The sequence below is a fragment of the Oncorhynchus masou genome, chromosome 24 (genome assembly GCF_036934945.1).
Source record: "Oncorhynchus masou masou isolate Uvic2021 chromosome 24, UVic_Omas_1.1, whole genome shotgun sequence".
NCBI lineage: Eukaryota > Metazoa > Chordata > Actinopteri > Salmoniformes > Salmonidae > Oncorhynchus > Oncorhynchus masou.
In genome coordinates this window covers 62,438,670-62,458,793 of record NC_088235.1, presented here as the reverse complement: position 1 = coordinate 62,458,793, position 20,124 = coordinate 62,438,670, and the positions used below count along the sequence as shown (strand labels likewise).

At 46.2% G+C, this 20,124-nt stretch overlaps 1 protein-coding gene across 1 annotated transcript in view; it reads right to left on the bottom strand.

Annotated features, from left to right (window-relative positions):
- LOC135512444 (adhesion G protein-coupled receptor A3-like) overlaps nt 1-20,124 on the bottom strand; it is a 268,454-nt gene that overhangs the window by 166,465 nt on the left and 81,865 nt on the right. The window contains exons 7-8 of the mRNA XM_064934473.1: nt 17,982-18,195; nt 2,522-2,686 (exon numbers count right to left, since the gene is read on the bottom strand). Coding sequence (XP_064790545.1) covers nt 2,522-2,686; nt 17,982-18,195 — 379 coding nt within the window. The remainder of the gene's footprint in view (nt 1-2,521; nt 2,687-17,981; nt 18,196-20,124) is intronic.

Sequence of the window (20,124 nt, the reverse complement as noted above, 5' to 3'; positions counted from 1 at the left end):
CAGTCTCTTGACAACAAGGTTGATGAAATCCGAGCAAGGGTAGCATTCTAGAGAGACATTAGAGACTGTAACGTTCTTTGATTGACGGAAACATGGCTCACTCGAGAGACGCTATCGGAGTTGGTGCAGCCAGCTGGTTTCTTCAAGCATCTCGCTGACAGAAACAAGCATCTTTCTGGTAAGAAGAGGGGCGGGGGGTATGCCTTATGATTCACGAGACGTGGTGTGATCATAACAACATACAGGAACTCAAGTCCTTCTGTTCACCTGACTTAGAATTCCTCACAATCAAATGTCGACCGCATTATCTACCAAGGGAATTCTCTTCGATTATAATCACAGCTGTATATATTACCCCCAATCAGACATATCGATGGCCCTGAACAAACTTTATTTGACTCTATGTAAACGGGAAACCACATATCCTGAGGCTGCATTCATTGTAGCTGGGGATTTTAACAAGGCTAATCTGAAAACAAGACACCCTAAATTCTATCAGCATATCGCATTGCGTCCTACCTGACAGGTCGCTCCTAAGGTGGCGTGGCGAGGGCTGGTAAAACCATAAATCATTGGCTCTTCATAACCTTCCATGGCGCATCATTGCTATGCAGGCCCTCCCCTTTCCCCCTTCTGATGACCAGGTGGCTCCTTTGCATGTCTGGCAAAATGACGCTGACCAGGAACCTCGGCAAGACGGAGCTGCTCTTCCTCCCGGGAAGGACTTTTGTCCCGGGGAAGGACTGCTTCCATCCTACAGACAGAGACTAAAACAAGAAGCTCCAACCAACATCATGCGCCCGTTCAGGTCTGTTCAACGATTGTCCACAGACCAATCTGATTCCACGGATTACTTCAAGACTGCTTCAATCACGTCCAGGATTGGGATATGTTCCGCCCCGCTCCTCCGCTCTCTCCACTGGCTTCCAGTTGACAATCAACATTGACGCTGTGAATACGCTGATTCGGTGATCAGCCCTACACCCAAGCAAGTTCATTAGAAAGTGCATCGGCGATGTTATACCCACAGCAACGATTTAAACATTCCCAAACCAGAAACCGTGGATTGATGGCAGCATTCGCGCAAAACTGAAAGTGTGAACTACTGCTTTTAACCAGGGTGACCGGAAACATGACCGAATACAAACAGTGTAGCTATTCCCTCTGCAAGGCAATCAAACAAGCTAAGCGTCAGTATAGAGACAAAGTAGAGTCGCAATTCAACGGCTCAGACAGAAGAGGTATGTGGCAGGGTCTGCAAAAAGAAAAGTAGCACCTTTGCGGAACAGGATGTCTTGCTCCCAGACAGACTAAATAACTTTTTTGCTCGCGTTGAGGACAATACAGTGCCACTGACAAGGCCCGCTACCAAAATCTGCGGACTCTCCTTCAATGCAGCCGACGTGAGTAAAACATTTATATGTGTTAACCCTCGCAAGGCTGCAGGCCCAGACGGCATCCCCAGCCGCGTCCTCAGAGCATGCGCAGACCAGCTGGCTGGTGTGTTTACATATTCAATCAATCCTTATCCCAGTCTGCTGTTCCCACACGCTTCAAGAGGGCCACCATTGTTCCTGTTCCCAAGAAAGCTAAGGTAACTGAGCTAAACGACTACCGCCCCATAGCACTCATTTCCGCCATCATGAAGTGCTTTGAGAGACTAGTCGAGGACCATATCACCTCCACCCTGCCTGACACACTAGACCCACTCCAATTTGCTTACCACCCCAATAGCTCCACAGACGACGCAATCGCAACCACACTGCCCTAACCCATCTGGACAAGAGGAATACCTATGTGAGAATGCTGCTCATCGACTACAGCTCAGCATTTAACCTCTTTGAACTCTAGGGGCAGTATTTCATTTTTGGATAAAAAAAACGTTCCCGTTTTAAAAAAGATATTTTGTCATGAAAAGATGCTCGACTATGCATATAATTGGAAAGAAAACACTCTGACGTTTCCAAAACTGCAAAGATATTATCAATTTTTCAGTTTTTGATTTGTTAAAAAAGTTTGAAATATCCAATAAATGTCGTTCCACTTCATGATTGTGTCCCACTTGTTGTTGATTCTTCACCAAAAAATACAGTTTTATATCTTTATGTTTGAAGCCTGAAATGTGGCAAAAGGTCGCAAAGTTCAAGGGGGCCGAATACTTTCGCAAGGCACTGTATGTATTTGCCTTTTATTGATTGATATGAAACACAGAGCTTTCCTAATTTGTGGGGATAATTGCTAGCTAAACAGTGCTTGCATTCCAAGGAAATGTTTTTCATTTGACTGTTTACTTTCTTTGTTATCAAATATTCTACAGTAGTTTCCTATTTGAGCAGAGCTGAGTTTAGTAAGTCATTGGGCTTTCACATTTCATTTTCTCATAACACTCTGTCTCCTTGAATGCCCACATAAGGTCAGGCATTGGCTTTAGCCACCTTGCTGCACTGTAGCTGACCTTTGACATTGACATTTAGCCTCGACCCGAAGAGATCCTTGTGTCTGGTCTGGTCAAAGCACTTACCTGAAGTCTCCCTTGTTGCCACTGACCCTGTCTGCTGAGCAGTAGGGCGCTGACGTCTCCAACACAACGATCTCCATCTCTCTGGACCTGTTGCCACGGGAACTGGTCACCTGGCACTCCCAGTTGCCAGACAGGCTGTGGTCGATGTTGGAGAGGATGACTTCACTGGAGGAGAGAAGAAGAAAGATTTTTGTGTGTGTGTGTGTGTGTTTGTGCATGTGTCTTTCTGCTAACCGCACAAGAACTACTCAGTTCAAGAGACAACTGTGAAACTTAGAATAGTGACGTTTTGATGACTTATAACTGTGCTCGTGACATACCATTGGTGATTGATACTTAAATGGAGCATATCTCCTTTGTAAGGAGGATATCTAATTGAATCGGACATCCATGGTTATATAAAGGATACATACATGACAATGACAACAGACAGATTATATAAATTATTGGATTTACGCTATTATATAAATACATCAATTGAGAGAACGCACCTTGTGATACATTTGAAAATATACCCAACAAACTGCTAGGCAAGAACCACTATCTCCATGGAAATATTTCTCAGCATAAAGCCAACTGTATTTTTTATTAGTAATGCATAATAATTGCCATAAAATCTACATTTCCATGTTGCACCTCAGAGCATTGACTGCTTTGCTCCATACTTTTGTTAAGCAGCGTTCAGTGTTGCTGAATAATAGCAGCCGCAGTTTCCCCAAAAAACATGACTTGTCAAATTCGACTTAGGATCAACACTATGCCATGGGTGTGTGACAGTTGACATTCATATTATAAATGACAGGCAAGAGAAGGCACTCAAATCTTCCACAGTAAAAAAATGTGTAGTTGTTGAGTGCTGGAGAATAATCATTGACAGTGCTTCTGAACAGAGGATATGCAATAAATATTTATTCAGCGACAAACTATAGATCCATGGGCCTCCCGGGTGGCGCAGCGGCTAAGGGCACTGTACTGCAGCCCCAGCTGTGCCACCAGAGACCCTGGGTTCGCACCCAGGCTCTGTCGTAACCGGCCGCGACCGGGAGTTCCGTGGCTCGACGCACAATTGGCCTAGCGTCATCCAGGCTCTGTCGTAACCGGCCACGACCGGGAGTTCCGTGGCTCAACGCACAATTGGCCTAGCGTCATCCGGGTTAGCGTGGGCTTGGCCGGTAGGGATATCCTTGTCTCATCGCACAGACTCCTGTGGTGGGCCGGGCGCAGTGCACGCTAACCAAGGTTGCCAGGTGCACTGTGTCTCCTCCGACACGTTGGTGCAGCTGGCTTCCGGGTTGGATGCGCGCTGTGTTAAGAAGCAGTGCAGCTTGGTTGGGTTGTGTATCGGAGGACGCATGACCCTCAACCTTCGTCTCTCCCAAGCCCGTACGGGAGTTGTAGCAATGAGACAAGATAGTAACTAATAAACAATTGGATACCAAGAAATGAATCCCATAGACATGATGACACTAATATTTGAAATTCCCCTTTAACACTATAGTGCTGATCCCAACCAAACTGTGCTGGCTTGGACATCTTTTTATGTGGTGGATGGATGTGTACCCGGCCAGGTTAGTACAGTTTGGCTTAGGGCTGTGATGGTCATGAAATTGTCAGCCGGTGATTGTCCAGCAAACTGCCCATCTCAAGAAAATTGACAGTTAATTAACATAAACACATTTAGCATCTCCTGGCTTCCACACATAGCCTGAAGACAGACACATCGGGGACGCAACTGTGCACGTCCTTCTTATCGAATTCCGAGGCGCATATGTTAGAAGAATTGTCGACATTTGCTTTTCGTCAGCCAATAAGATGAGTAGGCCTAACAAACAGCAAAAGCACTAGCCTATGTCAATATACTATCCCCCATAGTACAAAAGTAGACCTATTCCATTGGTCAACTTGTCCTTCTGTGCGAGAAATAAATATTCCAAACATAGTCTGGGACAGTTGTGGGATGCGATAGATCACAAATTAATACAACCACTCGCGTCAATTTTTTTTTAACCAATGAGGTTGATGCAACAGATCAGAACGTTTAGCTTAAATGTTGATAAACCATTACGCTATTTCTTCATATTATAAGCGCAGCAATATGCAAACAGCAGTAGGCTATAAGTGCGAATGTTCCAAAATGCTATCAATTAGCTGGAAAACACCATTCTCAAAAGTGACCGCAAATGCGATTATGCATGTGATGCTTTATTGTAAAGGTGCATTACTTGTTGTTTTGTGAACAATTGTTTTATATTTTTTATAAAAGGTGCATTTTTATGGTGAAAATTATCTTCCCCAAACTTGAAACTCACCTATGTATGCCAGTTAGGCTCTACACCGGTTTTAATGAGGATTAATGTGCTTCATTTTAAGAAGTTATTTGTAATTTAGTTGTGATACAAACCTATGGGCTAGGCTACATGCGGTGTGTGACTATGATTTGAAAACGTTGCAAAAGAAAGGCTGCACTGTTTCTTGCCTTACTGCACACACGCTGGGCATCATTCCCAAGTGATAATATATCATTCACAAGCGATAGGCTAATATTGTCACCCTTCAGACTATCCTTGATTTCATTTTGCCTTTACATATACTAAATAATTTATGTGTGAAATTAATTGGATTTAGAATGGACCAGTAACATGCACCTGTCTTGGGAACAGGGGCAGCGGAAAAAAATACCTGTCATCTATGCACTTAAATAGCGAATGGAGAACGCTTTTCCTGTGGTTCATTTTCATGCCAGCCAGGTAGGTTATACTCCTGTTGTAAAGCGAAGCAATGTGCTTCATATTAGGATAGTAAAATGGAGGGGGAGTCGAGAGCTGTGAGAGAGAGGCCAAACCCCTAGATGTTTCACAGGTCTGTTGGCTAAAAGCTTTGAACACTGATCATTATTTCATTGGCTGGAGCAGAAAGAAGAACCTGAGTGGCGTTTGGGATTTGAGTTCAAACTTGCTCTGAGACACAGTTTGCCACAATGTTGTTATTTTCTGGTTGACAAGATGTCAAATAATCAAATTACAACCAATGGGTCTCTATTACAACCAGGTAAAGGTGTCTTTTTCATGACCAAGGGCGCATTTTGGTTGCTATCTGGTCAGATAACCAGATTAAACCAGATAAAGACATCTTCTTCATCATGAAACCTACTGGTGACCCGGGATACTTCTCCTCCCTTACCCGCTCAGGAAAACATCCTTATACATCGAGATAGATGTAGCTAGATGAATTATTCTTTCCTTTTCCCTTGCTTAGCTCCCTTGGATATGCCCAGTAATAAACCACTCTACCACACAACATCAGAGTGACTCATAAAGTGAGCACTCTGTGTGAGTCCAGTCCAGTGATGCTGACTAACCCTGTGATAGCATGGGCAACCCAGTGCTGCTGCTGCTACTGCCACTGCCTCGGCCATCTCCACCACCACAGGCAGAAATAGAACACAGCTCTCTCTCCCTAAAACAGCAGTGCTCCTTCTAAGGGACACAGCCACAAAGTAGTGTATCAACTCTCCAGTCAGGTCCTAAATAGAGCTTAGTTCAATATCCGCTTGTCTGATATCTCTATGCAAGCAGCTTGCTTGTCTTTAATTTCTAGGAAAGAGCAAACTGAGGAGAAGGAAGCATTGAAACATATTATTATGACGATAACGACATGATGATGATGTTGATGATTACTTCAAGACTTGATGATGGCAATAATGACCAGTCAATAGGGAAATAAAGTGACGTGTCTGTCTGTCTGTCTGTGTGTGTGTTCATGTGCAAGTCTGTGTGTGAGAGACTGAGACATGAATAGTGTTACAGTACATCACTGGTGAACAGGCCAACCAACACATACTATATAAAGGGAAATAAAGTATCTCTTCCCCTCCTCACACCCCCTCTCACGCTCTAATCTCCCAGCTCTAGCCCCCCAATCCCCCTTTCCATCCTCAATTTCGCCTTCTTCTCCCTACTGCCTGAGCAAAGCAAACTCACCACTGAGGACTTAAGCAACAAAGTGGATGCTAGATTAAATCAAATCACATTTTATTTGTCACATACGCATGGTCAGCAGGTGATAATGTGAGTGTAGCGAAATGCTTGTGCTTCTAGTTCCGACCGTGCAGTGATATATTACAAGTAAACTAACAAATTCATAACAACTACCTTATTCCATCCCTTTACGTTTGTGTGTATAAGAATATGTACATATAAATACATGGATGAGCGATGGCCGTGCAGGATAGGGAAGGTTCAATAGATGGTATGAAATACAATATATACATATGAGATGAGTAATGTAAGATATGTAAACATTATTAAAGTGGCATTACTTAAAGTGACTAGTGATACCTTTATTAAATTCATTAATTAAAGTGGCCAGTGATTTGGGTCTGTATGTTGGCAGCAGCCTCTCCATGTTCGTGGTGGCTGTTTTAACAGTTTGATAGCCTTGAGATAGAAGCTGTTTTTCAGTTTCTCGGTCCCCGCTTTGATGCACCTGTACTGACCTCGCCTTCTGGATGATAGCGGGATGAACAGGCAGTGGCTCAGGTGGTTGTTGTCCTTGATGATCTTTATGGCCTTCCTGTGACATCGGCTGCTGCATGTGTCCTGGCGGGCAGGTATTTTGCCCCCGGTGATGTGTTGTGCAGACCTCACTACCCTCTGGAGAGCCTTGCGGTTGAGGGTGGTGCAGTTGCCGTACCAGGCGGTGATACAGCCTGACAGGATGCTCTCGATTGTGCATCTGTAAAAGTTTATGAGGGTTTTAGGTGACAACCCAAATTTCTTCAATCTCCTGAGGTTGAAGAGGCGCTATTGCTTTCTTCACCACGCTGTCTGTGTGGGCGGACCATTTCAATTTGTCCGTGATGTGTACGCCGAACTTAACACTTTCCACCTTCTCCGCTACTGTCCCGTCGATGTGGATAGGGGGTGCTCCCTCTACTGTTTCCTGAAGTCCACAATCATCTCCTTTGTTTTGTTGACGTTGAGTGAGAGGTTGTTTTCATGACACCACACTTCGAGTGCCCTCACCTCCTCCCTATAGGCTGTCTCGTCGTTGTTGGTAATCAGGCCCACTACTGTTGTGTCGTCTGCAAACTTGATGATTGAGTTGAGTTGGCGCGACACTTGAAGAAACCCGGTGGCTGTACCGACTCTGACAACATATCCTGAGTGAGCCAAGTTTCTGTGAAACAGAGAATGTTACAATCTCTGATGTCTCTCTGGAAGGCAGCTCATGCCCTAATTTCATCCACCTTGCTGTCTAGAGACTCGACATTGGCGACTAATATGCTCGGAAACGGTGAGTGGTGTACTCGCCTTCTTAGTCTGACCATGAGGCCACTCCGCCTGCCTCTCCTGCGGTGACAATGTTTGGGTCAGCCTCTGGGATTCGATCCAATGTCCAGGGTGGATGTCCGAACAAAAGATCTGCTTCGGGAAAGTCGTATTCCTGGTCGTAATGTTGGTAAGTTGACGTTGCTCTTATATCCAATAGTTATTCTCAGCTGTATGTAATAACCCTTAAGATTTTCTGGGCTAACAATGTAAGAAATATACATAAAAAAGTAATTACTGCATAGTTTCCTAAGGACTTGAAGTGAGGCGACCATCTCTGTTGGCGCCATCTTGCCAGATCACAAACTCTCCCAGATATCTGCTACACAGAGCTTAACTCAGACCCAGATAAACAGATTGTGTATAGAGGGTTTGTCCAGCTCCAGCAGTCAGCTTATGGGTGGTTTGGTGGTTTGATAGAAAACATTTTAGGAAGGTCGTCCTCAAAAGCTTACAACTAAATAATAACTATGAGAGGAAGCTTGGAGCTGGGAGCGCAGCCCTGCAGCACTGAGCGGGACAGGGGCACAACACAAAGTAATGACCTAAATCCACACTAACACTGCGCTATTGTGGAGCTGTCTGCACCCAGCGCTTCCCAAAGGCCTCATTAGGAATTCTTACGCTCTTGCGCTGATATGTAACAATTTGTTTACATAATGCCTGCTTTTACAAGACAGTAAACTTCAAAAGCGTCCCCTCCCCAACAACAAACCGAAACTCCAACTCTCAGGCATTTTACAAGAGGCTCTATGCCACAGAGTTGGTTTCCTACTTTCTCTAAGTAAGTGCGTGGGTGCTTCCGATCATACATTCAGTTGAACAGCTACTGTATTTTTGTAAACAAATAAACATACCGAAGAAAACATAATCAAGATCATTTTCTATATGGGGACCATAGTTAGCGAACACACAAACACACACAGACACACACACAGACACAGACATACACACAGACACACAGACAGACACACACACACACACACAACACAACTGCAGTCCTGATGATAACACCCTAATAGGGAAGGCTAAATCTGTGTATGAATGGTCGGACTTCAAGCATTAGTGTGTGATTTGGGAATAAATAAAATATCCCTCATCCATAAAAAGAGAAGCAGCTTCTTCCAAAGACATTTGTTCTCCCCCTCTCTTAAGCCACTCCAACCAGTGTTGTGACCCCATTTAGCTTAACTTCATCCACTACGGATCATAGCCATGTGTAAATAGGGCTAAAGAATCCTACTATAAATGACATGACCATGGGCTACAGGGCCCAATTAAGAACACTATTCATTTTTATTTATTTTATTTTACCTTTATTTAACTAGGCAAGTCAGTTAAGAACAAATTCTTATTTTCAATGACGGCCTAGGAACAGTGAGTTAACTGCCTGTTCAGAGGCAGAACTGTCAGGATCTGGCCAGGGTTGTTCCGGGTTTTGGTCAGTAGATGCCCCCATTGTGCTTTTTGTCCCTATGTTTTTCCCTTGATCCCCATTATTATTTGCACCTGTGTCTCGTTTCCCCTGATTGTATTTAAACCCTTTGTTTCCCTCAGTTCTGTGCTCTGTGTTTGTATGTTAGCACCCTGCCCTAGTGTTCTGTGTGCTCTTGTCGATTCCGGGTGACGTTCTTGTGGTATTCTGTTTTTTGTTTTTGTTTATTTTTGGTTAGTTTCTTTTGAGGTCTTTTTGTGTTTTACCTACCACCTTTTGGATTTGCCATTTTTTGTATTTTAGGATTTTTTCTTTATTAAATACACCGTCTTAAGTACTGCTGTGTCTGCCTCATCTTCTGGGTTCTGCTGTCTATTCGTGGCTCAGTTGGTTAAGTGACTGTTTCTCACTCCAGAGACCCAGGTTCAAAACCGGGTCCTGACAGAAACACAGAGCCAAAAATGAACCCAGAGGCAGCCAGTTCCCAGGACCTTTTTGCCACGCTGTCCCACCACCAGGAGACTGTCCAACGCCACGAAGCCGCCCTGGTTCAGCAAGAGGCCTTAATGGCTAGACATTCTCATCTTCTGTCGGAGATGCTGACTTCCATTAAGCAAATATCTGATCGACTTACCCCGGCAACAGTTCCCGTCCCAGTACCTCAAGTTCACGTACCCATGGCAGTTAACCCCTGGCTGAACCTCGTCTTCCACCTCCCCAACGGTTCTCAGGTGATCCAAGTGCTTGTAAAGGGTTTCTCACTCAATGTTCTCTCTCCTTTGAGCTGCAACCCTCGTCGTTTCCACCGACCGGTCTAAGATCGCATATATCATCACCCTGCTGTCGTAAAAAGCCCTGGCCTGGGCTACTGCTGTGTGGGATGCCCATAGTTCCTGCTGTGCCAGCTACTCTGCCTTTGCTGAGGAATTCAAACGAGTGTTTCAAGGCCCAAGCAGTGGTTCTGACTCAGCCAAACAGCTCCTGACTCTCCATCAAGGTTGGCGCAGCGTGACGGACTATGCCATCCAGTTCCGCACGGTGGCAGCAGCGAGTGGCTGGAACAACGAGGCGCTCACGGTGTGCTTTCTGAAAGGCCTTTCCGACACTATCCAAGATGAACTGGCCACTCGGAACCACCGGACAATCTCGAGTCCCTGATCAAGTTGGCCTCACGCATTGACCAGCGTCTGAGAGAGAGAGACTCAACCGTAGACCTCTAGCCCCTATCAGTCCCAGCTCCGAGTCCCCACCTTTATCATCGCTGGCTCCACCGGAACCCATGCAGATTGGACGCATCTCCCAGGCTGAGAGAGACCGCCGGATGAGGAGCGACGCTGTCTATATTGCGGCAAACCGGGCCATTTCCGTTCCACGTGTCCCGGGCTCCAGGGAAACGCTCTGTCCCGTACAGACCGGGGGAACTGTAACGGGAAACATAACCTCCTCCCATCTGTCCAACTCCCGTCTGCTCATTCCAGTCACCCTCTCCTGGGACAACCACAAGCTTCACCTTCAAGCCTTGGTAGACTCTGGAGCCGCAGGTAACTTCATGGATGGTGTCTGGGCGAAGGAGAATGGCGTTCAACCTCTAAGTGACCCCATGAGGGTTACTACATTGGATGGAAGCCCTTTGGGATCTGGACTTGTCACTCATGTCACTACCTCCTTGAGACTTTCAGTTTCACAACACCAGGAATTGATGAACTTTCATTTGATCTCCTGTTCCGAGTTCCCTCTCGTCCTTGGATACCCCTGGCTTCACAGCCATAACCCTCAGATCGACTGGTCTGTGGGCACTATCAAGCAGTGGGGTCCTACGTGCCAAGCTACTTGTATTTTCCAGAATTCCCCGAAATCTACTCCCGAGTCTTTAGAATCCATCGACCTGACCCGAGTTCCCGAGTGTTACCATGACCTCAAACTGGTGTTTAGCAAACAGAGGGCCACCATGCTACCACCCCATAGACCTTACGATTGCCCCATCGACCTGTTTCCGGGCACTTGCCCCCCAGGGGTCGGATCTTTTCCCTATCTCCACCCGAACGAGCAGCTATGGATACCTACATCAAGGACGCTCTGGAAGCAGGCCTCATGCGTCCATCCACCTCCCCGGGGCAGGGTTTTTCTTTGTGGCCAAGAAAGACGGTGGGTTACGTCCTTGCATCGACTACCGGGGACTCAATGACATAACCGTCCGTAACCGTTACCCGCTACCCCTTATGGCCACAGCTTGTGAGCTGCTCCAGGACGAGTTGTTTTCACTAAGCTTGACCTGCGGAACTAATCAGACCTGGTGACGAGTGGAAGACCGCTTTCAACACGCCTACTGGTCACTATGAATACTTGGTGATGCCCTTCGGCCTGACCAACGCCCCAGCGGTGTTCCAAGCGCTCATAAACGATGTGCTTAGGGATATGCTTAACATATTTGTGTTCGTTTACTTGGATGACATCCTCATCTTTTCGAGCTCCTTCAAGAACACAATAAGCATGTCAGACAAGTACTCAAACGCCTCCTGGACAGCCATCTGTACGTTAAGCCGGAAAAATGTAAATTCCATTCATCCCAAGTACAATTCCTGGGATTTGTAGTGGAACCCGTCGAGTCCAAATGGACCCTAGGAAGGTAGGGGCGGTGCGGATTGGCCCACCCCCAAATCCGTTAAGGATGTTCAGCGTTTCCTGGGCTTCACAAACTTTTACCGCAAGTTCATCAAGAACTTCAGTTTGGTGGCAGCTCCTCTCTCAGCTTTAACCAAAGGTGGCAATGCAAGGTTTTTTTGGGAAGAGAAGCTGAGACGGCCTTCCAAGGACTCAAGCAGCATCCTGATACTACCGACTACGGATGAACCATTTGTGGTGGAGGTAGACGCATCAGAGGTTGGTGTTGGAGCTGTCCTGTCTCAGAGGGGTGAAGACAAGAAGCTTCATCCGTGCGCTTTCTTCTCACACCGGCTTACCCCGACTGAGAGAACTACGATGTGGGGGATCGTGAACTCCTAGCGGTTAAGATGGCATTGAAGGAATGGAGACACTGGCTCGAGGGGGCTTCTCACCCGTTTCAAGTGCTTACGGACCACAAAAATCTGGAGTATATCCAGCAGGCGAATTGAACTCTAGACAAGCTAGATGGTCTCTTTTCTTCAATCGATTCCAGTTTATCCTCACCTATCGGCCCGGGTCGAAGAATCTCAAACCGGATGCCCTGTCCCGAGTCTACGCCTGCCATTCGAGATGACACGGACATGCCTGTCCTTCCTGCTGCTAAGATTGTGGCTCCGATCTCGTGGCAAGTTGAGGATACCGTGAGACGTGCTCAAGCTAGCGAACCGGACCCTAAAGGAGGCCCTGCCAATCGGTTGTTTGTCCCCAAGGCAGTGAGGACTCAGGTCCTTCTGTGGGGGCACTCCTCTCGCCTCACCTGTCATCCGGGCGTAGGTCGCACCTTGGAGTTCATCCAGCGTAAGTTCTGGTGGCCTACCATAAGAGAAGACGTTGCCACTTTCGTCAATGCCTGCCCCGTGTGCTGCCAGGGCAAATCTTCTCACCTCCGCCCTCAAGGACTCCTTCACCCTTTACCTGTTCCCCACAGACCCTGGTCCCATATCTCATTGGACTTTATTACTGGAATTCCTCCATCCCATGGCAATACTACTATCCTAGTCATAATCGACAGGTTTTCAAAGGCGGCCAGGTTCGTCCCTCTGACTAAGTTACCTTCTGCCAAGGAAACGGCTGAGTTGGTAATTAATCATGTGTTCCGAGTCTTCGGCATTCCTCAAGATGTGGTTTCTGACAGAGGTCCCCAGTTCGCCTCAAGGTTTTGGAAGGCCTTCTGCCAACTCATGGGGGCTTCTGCCAGTCTATCTTCAGGGTACCATCCGGAGTCCAACGGCCAAACAGAGAGGATGAATCAAGAGCTGGAAACCACCCTCCGATGTATGACTCGTGACAACCCGTCCACATGGTCATCCTTTATTGTTTGGGCCGAATACGCGCACAACACCTTGCGCTCCTCCTCCACTGGTATGTCCCCGCACGAGTGTCAGTTTGGCTATGCTCCTCCATTGTTCCCGGACCAGGAGGCAGAAGTCAGAGTGCCTTCATTGAGGTTCAAGACGCTGTCGGCTTATGTGGAGGAAGACCCGTCTTAATCTGATGCGTTCCTCACAGAGGTATCAACAACAAGCCAACAGACGTCGCCGTCCCGGGCCTACCCTGCGCCCGGCCAGAGAGTCTGGCTCTTCACAAGAGACTTACCTCTACGGGTGGAGTCTAAAGCTGTCCCAAAAATACATCGGTCCCTTCAAGGTTGCCAGGAGAGTTAACCAAGTTTCTTATCGCCTACACTTACCCAGATCCCTTAAGATTAATCCCACATTTCATGTGTCATTGTTAAAACCTGTTGTTTTTTCTCCCCTTGTCCGGCAGACAGACCTCCCCTCCGCCTCGTGTCATTGGAGGCCAGCCGGCTTATACCATCCACCGGATACTGGATTCCCGCCGGGTGCAGCGGTCCTGGCAGTATCTGGTGGACTGGGAAGGCTACGGTCCTGAGGAGCGCTCCTGGGTTCCTGCCAAAGACATCCTGGACCCTGACCTCATTCGTCAGTTCAGGGTCCTCCACCCTGAGAGAGCTGGTAGGAACGTCAGGAGCCGTTCCTAGGGGGGGGGATTCTGTCAGGATCTGGCCAGGGTTGTTCCGGGTTTTGGTCAGTAGATGCCCCCATTGTGCTTTTTGTCCCTATGTTTTTCCCTTGATCCCCATTATTATTTGCACCTGTGTCTCGTTTTCCCTGATTGTATTTAAACCCTTTGTTTCCCTCAGTTCTGTGCTCTGTGTTTGTATGTTAGCACCCTGCCCTAGTGTTCTGTGTGCTCTTGTCGATTCCGGGTGACGTTCTTGTGGTATTCTGTTTTTTGTTTTTGTTTATTTTTGGTTAGTTTCTTTTGAGGTCTTTTTGTGTTTTACCTACCACCTTTTGGATTTGCCATTTTTTGTATTTTAGGATTTTTTCTTTATTAAATACACCGTCTTAAGTACTGCTGTGTCTGCCTCATCTTCTGGGTTCTGCTGTCTATTCGTGGCTCAGTTGGTTAAGTGACTGTTTCTCACTCCAGAGACCCAGGTTCAAAACCGGGTCCTGACAAGAACGACAGATTTGTACCTAGTCCAACGCTCTAACCACTAGGCTACCCTGCCGCCCCATTCAAGAACCTTGTGATTGAGAATTGAGTTAAAAGGGAGCTGTCTGTATTTCTTTGCATTGTGTACATAAAAAAAACACTTTGTAACAGTGTAACTCTACCAAAGCTTTTATGTGCAAAAATGTAAGGATCTCACTTTGCCACTATCTACCGTATGTATCGTCTCTGTAATGCCATCAACTAACCTACCATCCCTCTGGCAATCAGAATTACTACTCCCTCTGACCTGCTCTACGTTCTCTCATGTGCTGGATTAGAACACAGTGGCAGGAAAATTCCAAAAGCCAATCAGCTTGAGGAGACGTGTGAAGGAAAATCAAGGGATGAGGAGAAAGAGAAAGTTAGAAATAGAAATGGGAGAAACAGAAAATATATTTTTGAAATGCCTGGAGAGCGAAAGGTGTGAGGGAGAAAAGAAAAGAGCAGAGAGCGAGCAGAGAGCGAGAACAGAGAGAGAGCGAGCGAGAAACCCATCAGAGCAAACGAGGTAGAGCTTTTCCTCTCAGTTCAGTGGCATATTAGGGTGATTAAAAATGGAGGGGATTAAGAAAGATACCTCCGAAGCGGCAGCTAGCTGCAGGCTTTCAAGTTCTTGATTAACGGGGCATGATTCACATGCTGGTCCCATGTCCTCCGCTAGCATCAGTTACTGGGAGTTTAGCCTGGCAACATTACGCAGTCTGCAGCAGCCTGGGCCAGCCACACACACACACACACACAGAACCCACACCCAGCACCCACACCCAGCACCCATACCCAGCACCGGCATTAGTATTCAGCGACCATTATTTGGGGTCAAAATTCTGAATGAAATAGGGAAATGGAAGATCTTATCATCCTGTGCCTGTGAGCGTCACCCCAAATGTCCTCAGTGACAGCAAGACTACGTAACAAGAATGTTTACACTGGCACATTCTTTAACATGGCACCCTCTGAGGAATGGGCAATATTGGTTTGTGACCACACTCAACTGAGGTGAGAGAAAAGCTATGAAAACATTTTGGGAACACCTTAATAGGGGTTCTAAAAATCCAAATGTCAATATGACTTCAGGGTGTCTGATCAAAGAACACATCGGGGGGGGGTTAAGCTACATCTTAAATCCTGTGTTTTTAGACTCTTCCTCTCCAATGGGCCATCATACAGGGCTGGAGGTACTGACTCTCACACACGCAGACACACACACACACACACCGCTAAGAGAACGTTATTTCAAAGTGAACTCCATCAACAGAGAGAGCATAAAGATTGAAAATACGGCCTCATGTCATTAAACTGGCATTGACTCAGGCCTAGTTGCTGGCATGGCGGGCAGGTCAGAGCATTACTAATCCCTGATGCTTTATTTAATGAGAGCACCAGGGCCAGAAAGTCCCCCCTCTCTCTAATTCCCTACTTGTCTGTCGACACACTTGTTGATGATATAGGAGCTCCGACTGGGCTGAGAGCTGTGTTTTTGTTGGATGGGACGTTTTATACACTCAACATTCTGCAGTGGAAACCAAGGCAGTTCCTCAGTTGCAGCTTGCCTTTTTTTTCTTCTCTCTGCTGGGAAAGCTTGACTGTGCCTGTGGCTGCCAAGAGCAACATGACCGTATAGGTTCCACTTCGAGGGAGAAAATTACATAATTTGTGTATACAAGGGAAAGCTGCGGCTAATTGCGAGTCCTAATCAGAATGAGAGTGAGGCTAAATCCATCACATTCCGCACAGGGACGCAGTAGTGGAAAAGGAGTGTTGGAAGTGTTTGTGTGTGTGTCTACGCGTGCATGCGTGCGTCTCTGCATGTGCGCATATTGCTAGTGTTTTCCTGAGGTGCGTGTGTTGCAGTGAGGAGTCAGAGGGCTCGACTCACGCTGATGAACGTCGGAGCCACTTAATGGAGTTAGATTGCGTAAGGAAGTCCCATTAGAACAGAACACCACCTAACAATGGACACTGGGTTGATTCTCTATCAGGCCAATCCACTCCGCTCCGTATGCTGTAGAGTACACAGGCATGTGTTAATCACTCTTCAGCCCATTCACACATACAAGTGATTCATTCACCAGAGCAGCTTGATGGGCTTTTGTGTGTACACACGATTCACAACTTAACACTACAGCTGCTAGTTACCATTAGCGACGAATGATCCACAACCATTAGCCAGTTCGGAATGAGTGGCCAGGTGTGAATTACAGACCTCATTGGAGAGGCAATGCTAAGTCATTCCATTTTGGCAGTCCGCAACAGAACAATCTGTCAAGACAAACTAAATGCAGGGAGGAAGGGTAGCACTGAATGCAGTTAGCCTATTGAGATATTTAAGTGGACACGAAAACATGTCTTTTCACTCATCCTCATACTAAGAGACAATCAACTCAGCCACAAAGCTATAGAGAATATAACATAATAGTACACTTCAACATCAAGTGGGAATGTTGGTCAAATCAGGAGCAGTGGGAGCGACGGTATTCCAGGACGGTATCCTTCCCAGAACTGGGAAAGGAGCTGGCATTCCGGATGCTATGTAAACCGTGACAATGAGCGTTCCGGCCCTGTTGACACAGGGAAAAAATATTTCTGTCAACACTCCATCAATATTTATGTTAGAGCCCCCGGCTCAAAGAATAGCAGCAGTTAAACTAATCAACAGCCATGTGCTCTTCCATATGAGCATGCTTGCCGCCAAGCCAAGCAGACCTGGATTCAAATACTATTCGAAAATTGTTCCAATACTTTGAGGGTTCGCTTCAGCATGTCCTGAGGGCCAGATGGGTGGGATTTACCGGTTTGAGATGATTTGATTGGTGCAATAAGCCAGGCAAACTCAATTGAGCACATATAAAGTGTTTTAAATATTTCAAACAGTTTTTGAATCCAGGTCTTCCGCCCAAGCTAACAGAAACAGTAGCCTGAAGAGGAAACAAAGAGAGGAAGAGGATGTGTGGCGACGGGCCCCAAAAATGTGAGAAAAGCAGCGCTGCTGACCGCATTATCACTATAATTATGCTTCCGCATCTGTTCCTGTCAGTGTGTGATCACCGAATACTCCGACAACGTTCCCGGAGCCCTCTGAAAACCTCCCGAGGGGCACAGATTGGCTCTCAGAAGTGGTGGCACACTGCCAACCCAATTCTGTCCCTGTCCTTTCAGATCCCTATCAAGGGTGGACAATAACATGTGGTAAATCACAGCTACAATAAGGGAGAGAAAGGGGATGGTGTGTGAGTGTTTGTGTTGTGTATGTTTGCATAAAGATGTGTGTGGTTGTGTGTCAGGGCATGTGAGCATGATAAGCGAGACACAGTGATGTGGGTGAGTATTTGTGTGTGTGTGTTCTGCACAACTGTACCTCATGAGCATATACACATACTGCATATACATGTACTGCACTGCAGAACTGTTACGCATGAGTGCAAGCGCGCGCGCGCGTGCGTGTGTGTGTGTGTGGGAGCGAGCGAGCGTGATTAGCCCCTCACCCCCTCACGTCCCCAATACCCCCTACCTGGTTAGCAGGCAGCAGTCGTGGACCAGGGTTTCCTCCACATAGACACCCCTGCCCTCGTTGCTGTGGATGGCGCGGCCATTGTGGCGCCAGCACAGCTTGACAGAGGGATCCAGGTATGACACGGTGCACTGCAGAGGTAGCCGGTCCCCACGGAACACCACCTGTCTCTGGGACGGGATCAGCTGGAACAAGGGCAGCTCCAGAGGCCCATCTGAAGAGGAAAGGCAGATACCAGGGAGAGGAGAAGGGGAAGGAGAGAACTCATTCATCCAGAGGGAAGGAGAGATTGGTGGGGGATGGGAAAGGGATTTGATGATTCCCCATGGCAGAAGTCATGTCAGTTGTAAAGTATTGACAATGTTACCACACAGAAAATACACATACAATATCCACAAATACACATGCACACACACATCAGCAATAGAAAGCAATGTGCTTGTAGGACTGAATGAAAGCTGTGGGGAACATAGAGGATTTACAGCCAAGCAAATCATTTAATACCAGATGAATTATGATTTGTGTGGTTGTTGGCTATATAAAAAGGCTAGTAAAGGGTTTAACAGCTTTCTTCAGTTTCAATCTTCGAAAACAGCTAGCGCTGTACCTGGAGCTGCTTGCGTCGGCCACACGTCTACATACCGATCTGAGATTATCGTAGTAAACTGGCTCGCTGTGGTACCTTGGGAATTCCGAACTCAGGGAACATGTTTGATTGGGCACATAAAAACATTTCCTTGGACATGCTCCAAGAAGTCAGCTAAGCGGCCTTCAGTTCCATTCAGATCAATGGGGAGACCGAGCAGTGCTTACAGTGTGACGGACCATTCAGTACACGGGTCATAAAGCGCTCCCATTTGTGGATGCTGATACATTCAGTTCAAACTCCAACGTCTCTAGCTATATTACATCTCTATTCTAAATGCTATATAATGGATCTGACAGAGATAGTGAGATAGCGAAGGCACGGCACTATTCTATCTCTCTGGAGATGGTTTAACTAAGCCAAAAACACAGCCAATAAACGTTTCTTTTTATGTATGATCTGGGAAACGATCAAGTCCGATTTAGTGAGACGTCTCCTGACCTTGATTTTATGTATGCATACTCTAATGCAGGGGTGTCAAACTCATTCCATAGAGGGCCTAGTGTCTGCAGGTTTTAGTTTTCTCCTTTCAATTAAGACCTAGACAACCATGTGAGGGGAGTTCTTTACTAATTAGTGACCTTAATTCATCAATCAAGTACAAGGGAGGAGCGAAAACCCGCAGACACTCATGTTAAATGCATTCCATGGAGGAACACGTGCTCTAATACATACATAAATAGAAATAATGTATAATGCATACTATTAACATAAATAAGACATACGTGCTTCTGTACTAAAGTACGCAATTAACATGCTCATCGACTGGGCTAACACCTCATCTCTTGATATTAAGATGCTCATCTACGAGGCTAACACCTCATCTCTTGATAATTAACATGCTCATCTACTGGTCTAACACCTCATCTCTTGATAATTAACATGCTCATCTACGAGGCTAACACTTACATCTCTTGAAATTAGCATGCTCATCTACTGGGCTAACACCACATCTCTTGATAATTAACATGCTCATCTACGAGGCTAACACCGCATCTCTTGATATTAAGATGCTCATCTACGAGGCTAACACCACATCTCTTGATATTAACATGCTCATCTACGAGGCTAACACCACATCTCTTGATATTAACATGCTCATCTACGAGGCTAACACTACATCTCTTGAAATTAACATGCTCATCTACTGGTCTAACACCACATCTCTTGATAATTAACATGCTCATCTACGAGGCTAACACTACATCTCTTGAAATTAACATGCTCATCTACTGGTCTAACACCACATCTCTTGATAATTAACATGCTCATCTACGAGGCTAACACCACATCTCTTGATATTAACATGCTCATCTATGAGGCTAACACTACATCTCTTGATATATTTACATGCTCATCTACTGGGCTAACACCTCATGTCTTGATATTGCAATTTTCATGTGTTTTAAAGAGTGTCATTTCATTTGTTGATCATTTACAGAGCCATGTATTGGTAGTTGGACATGAAGCAGTGCAGAACTGGAGCTACTGCATAAC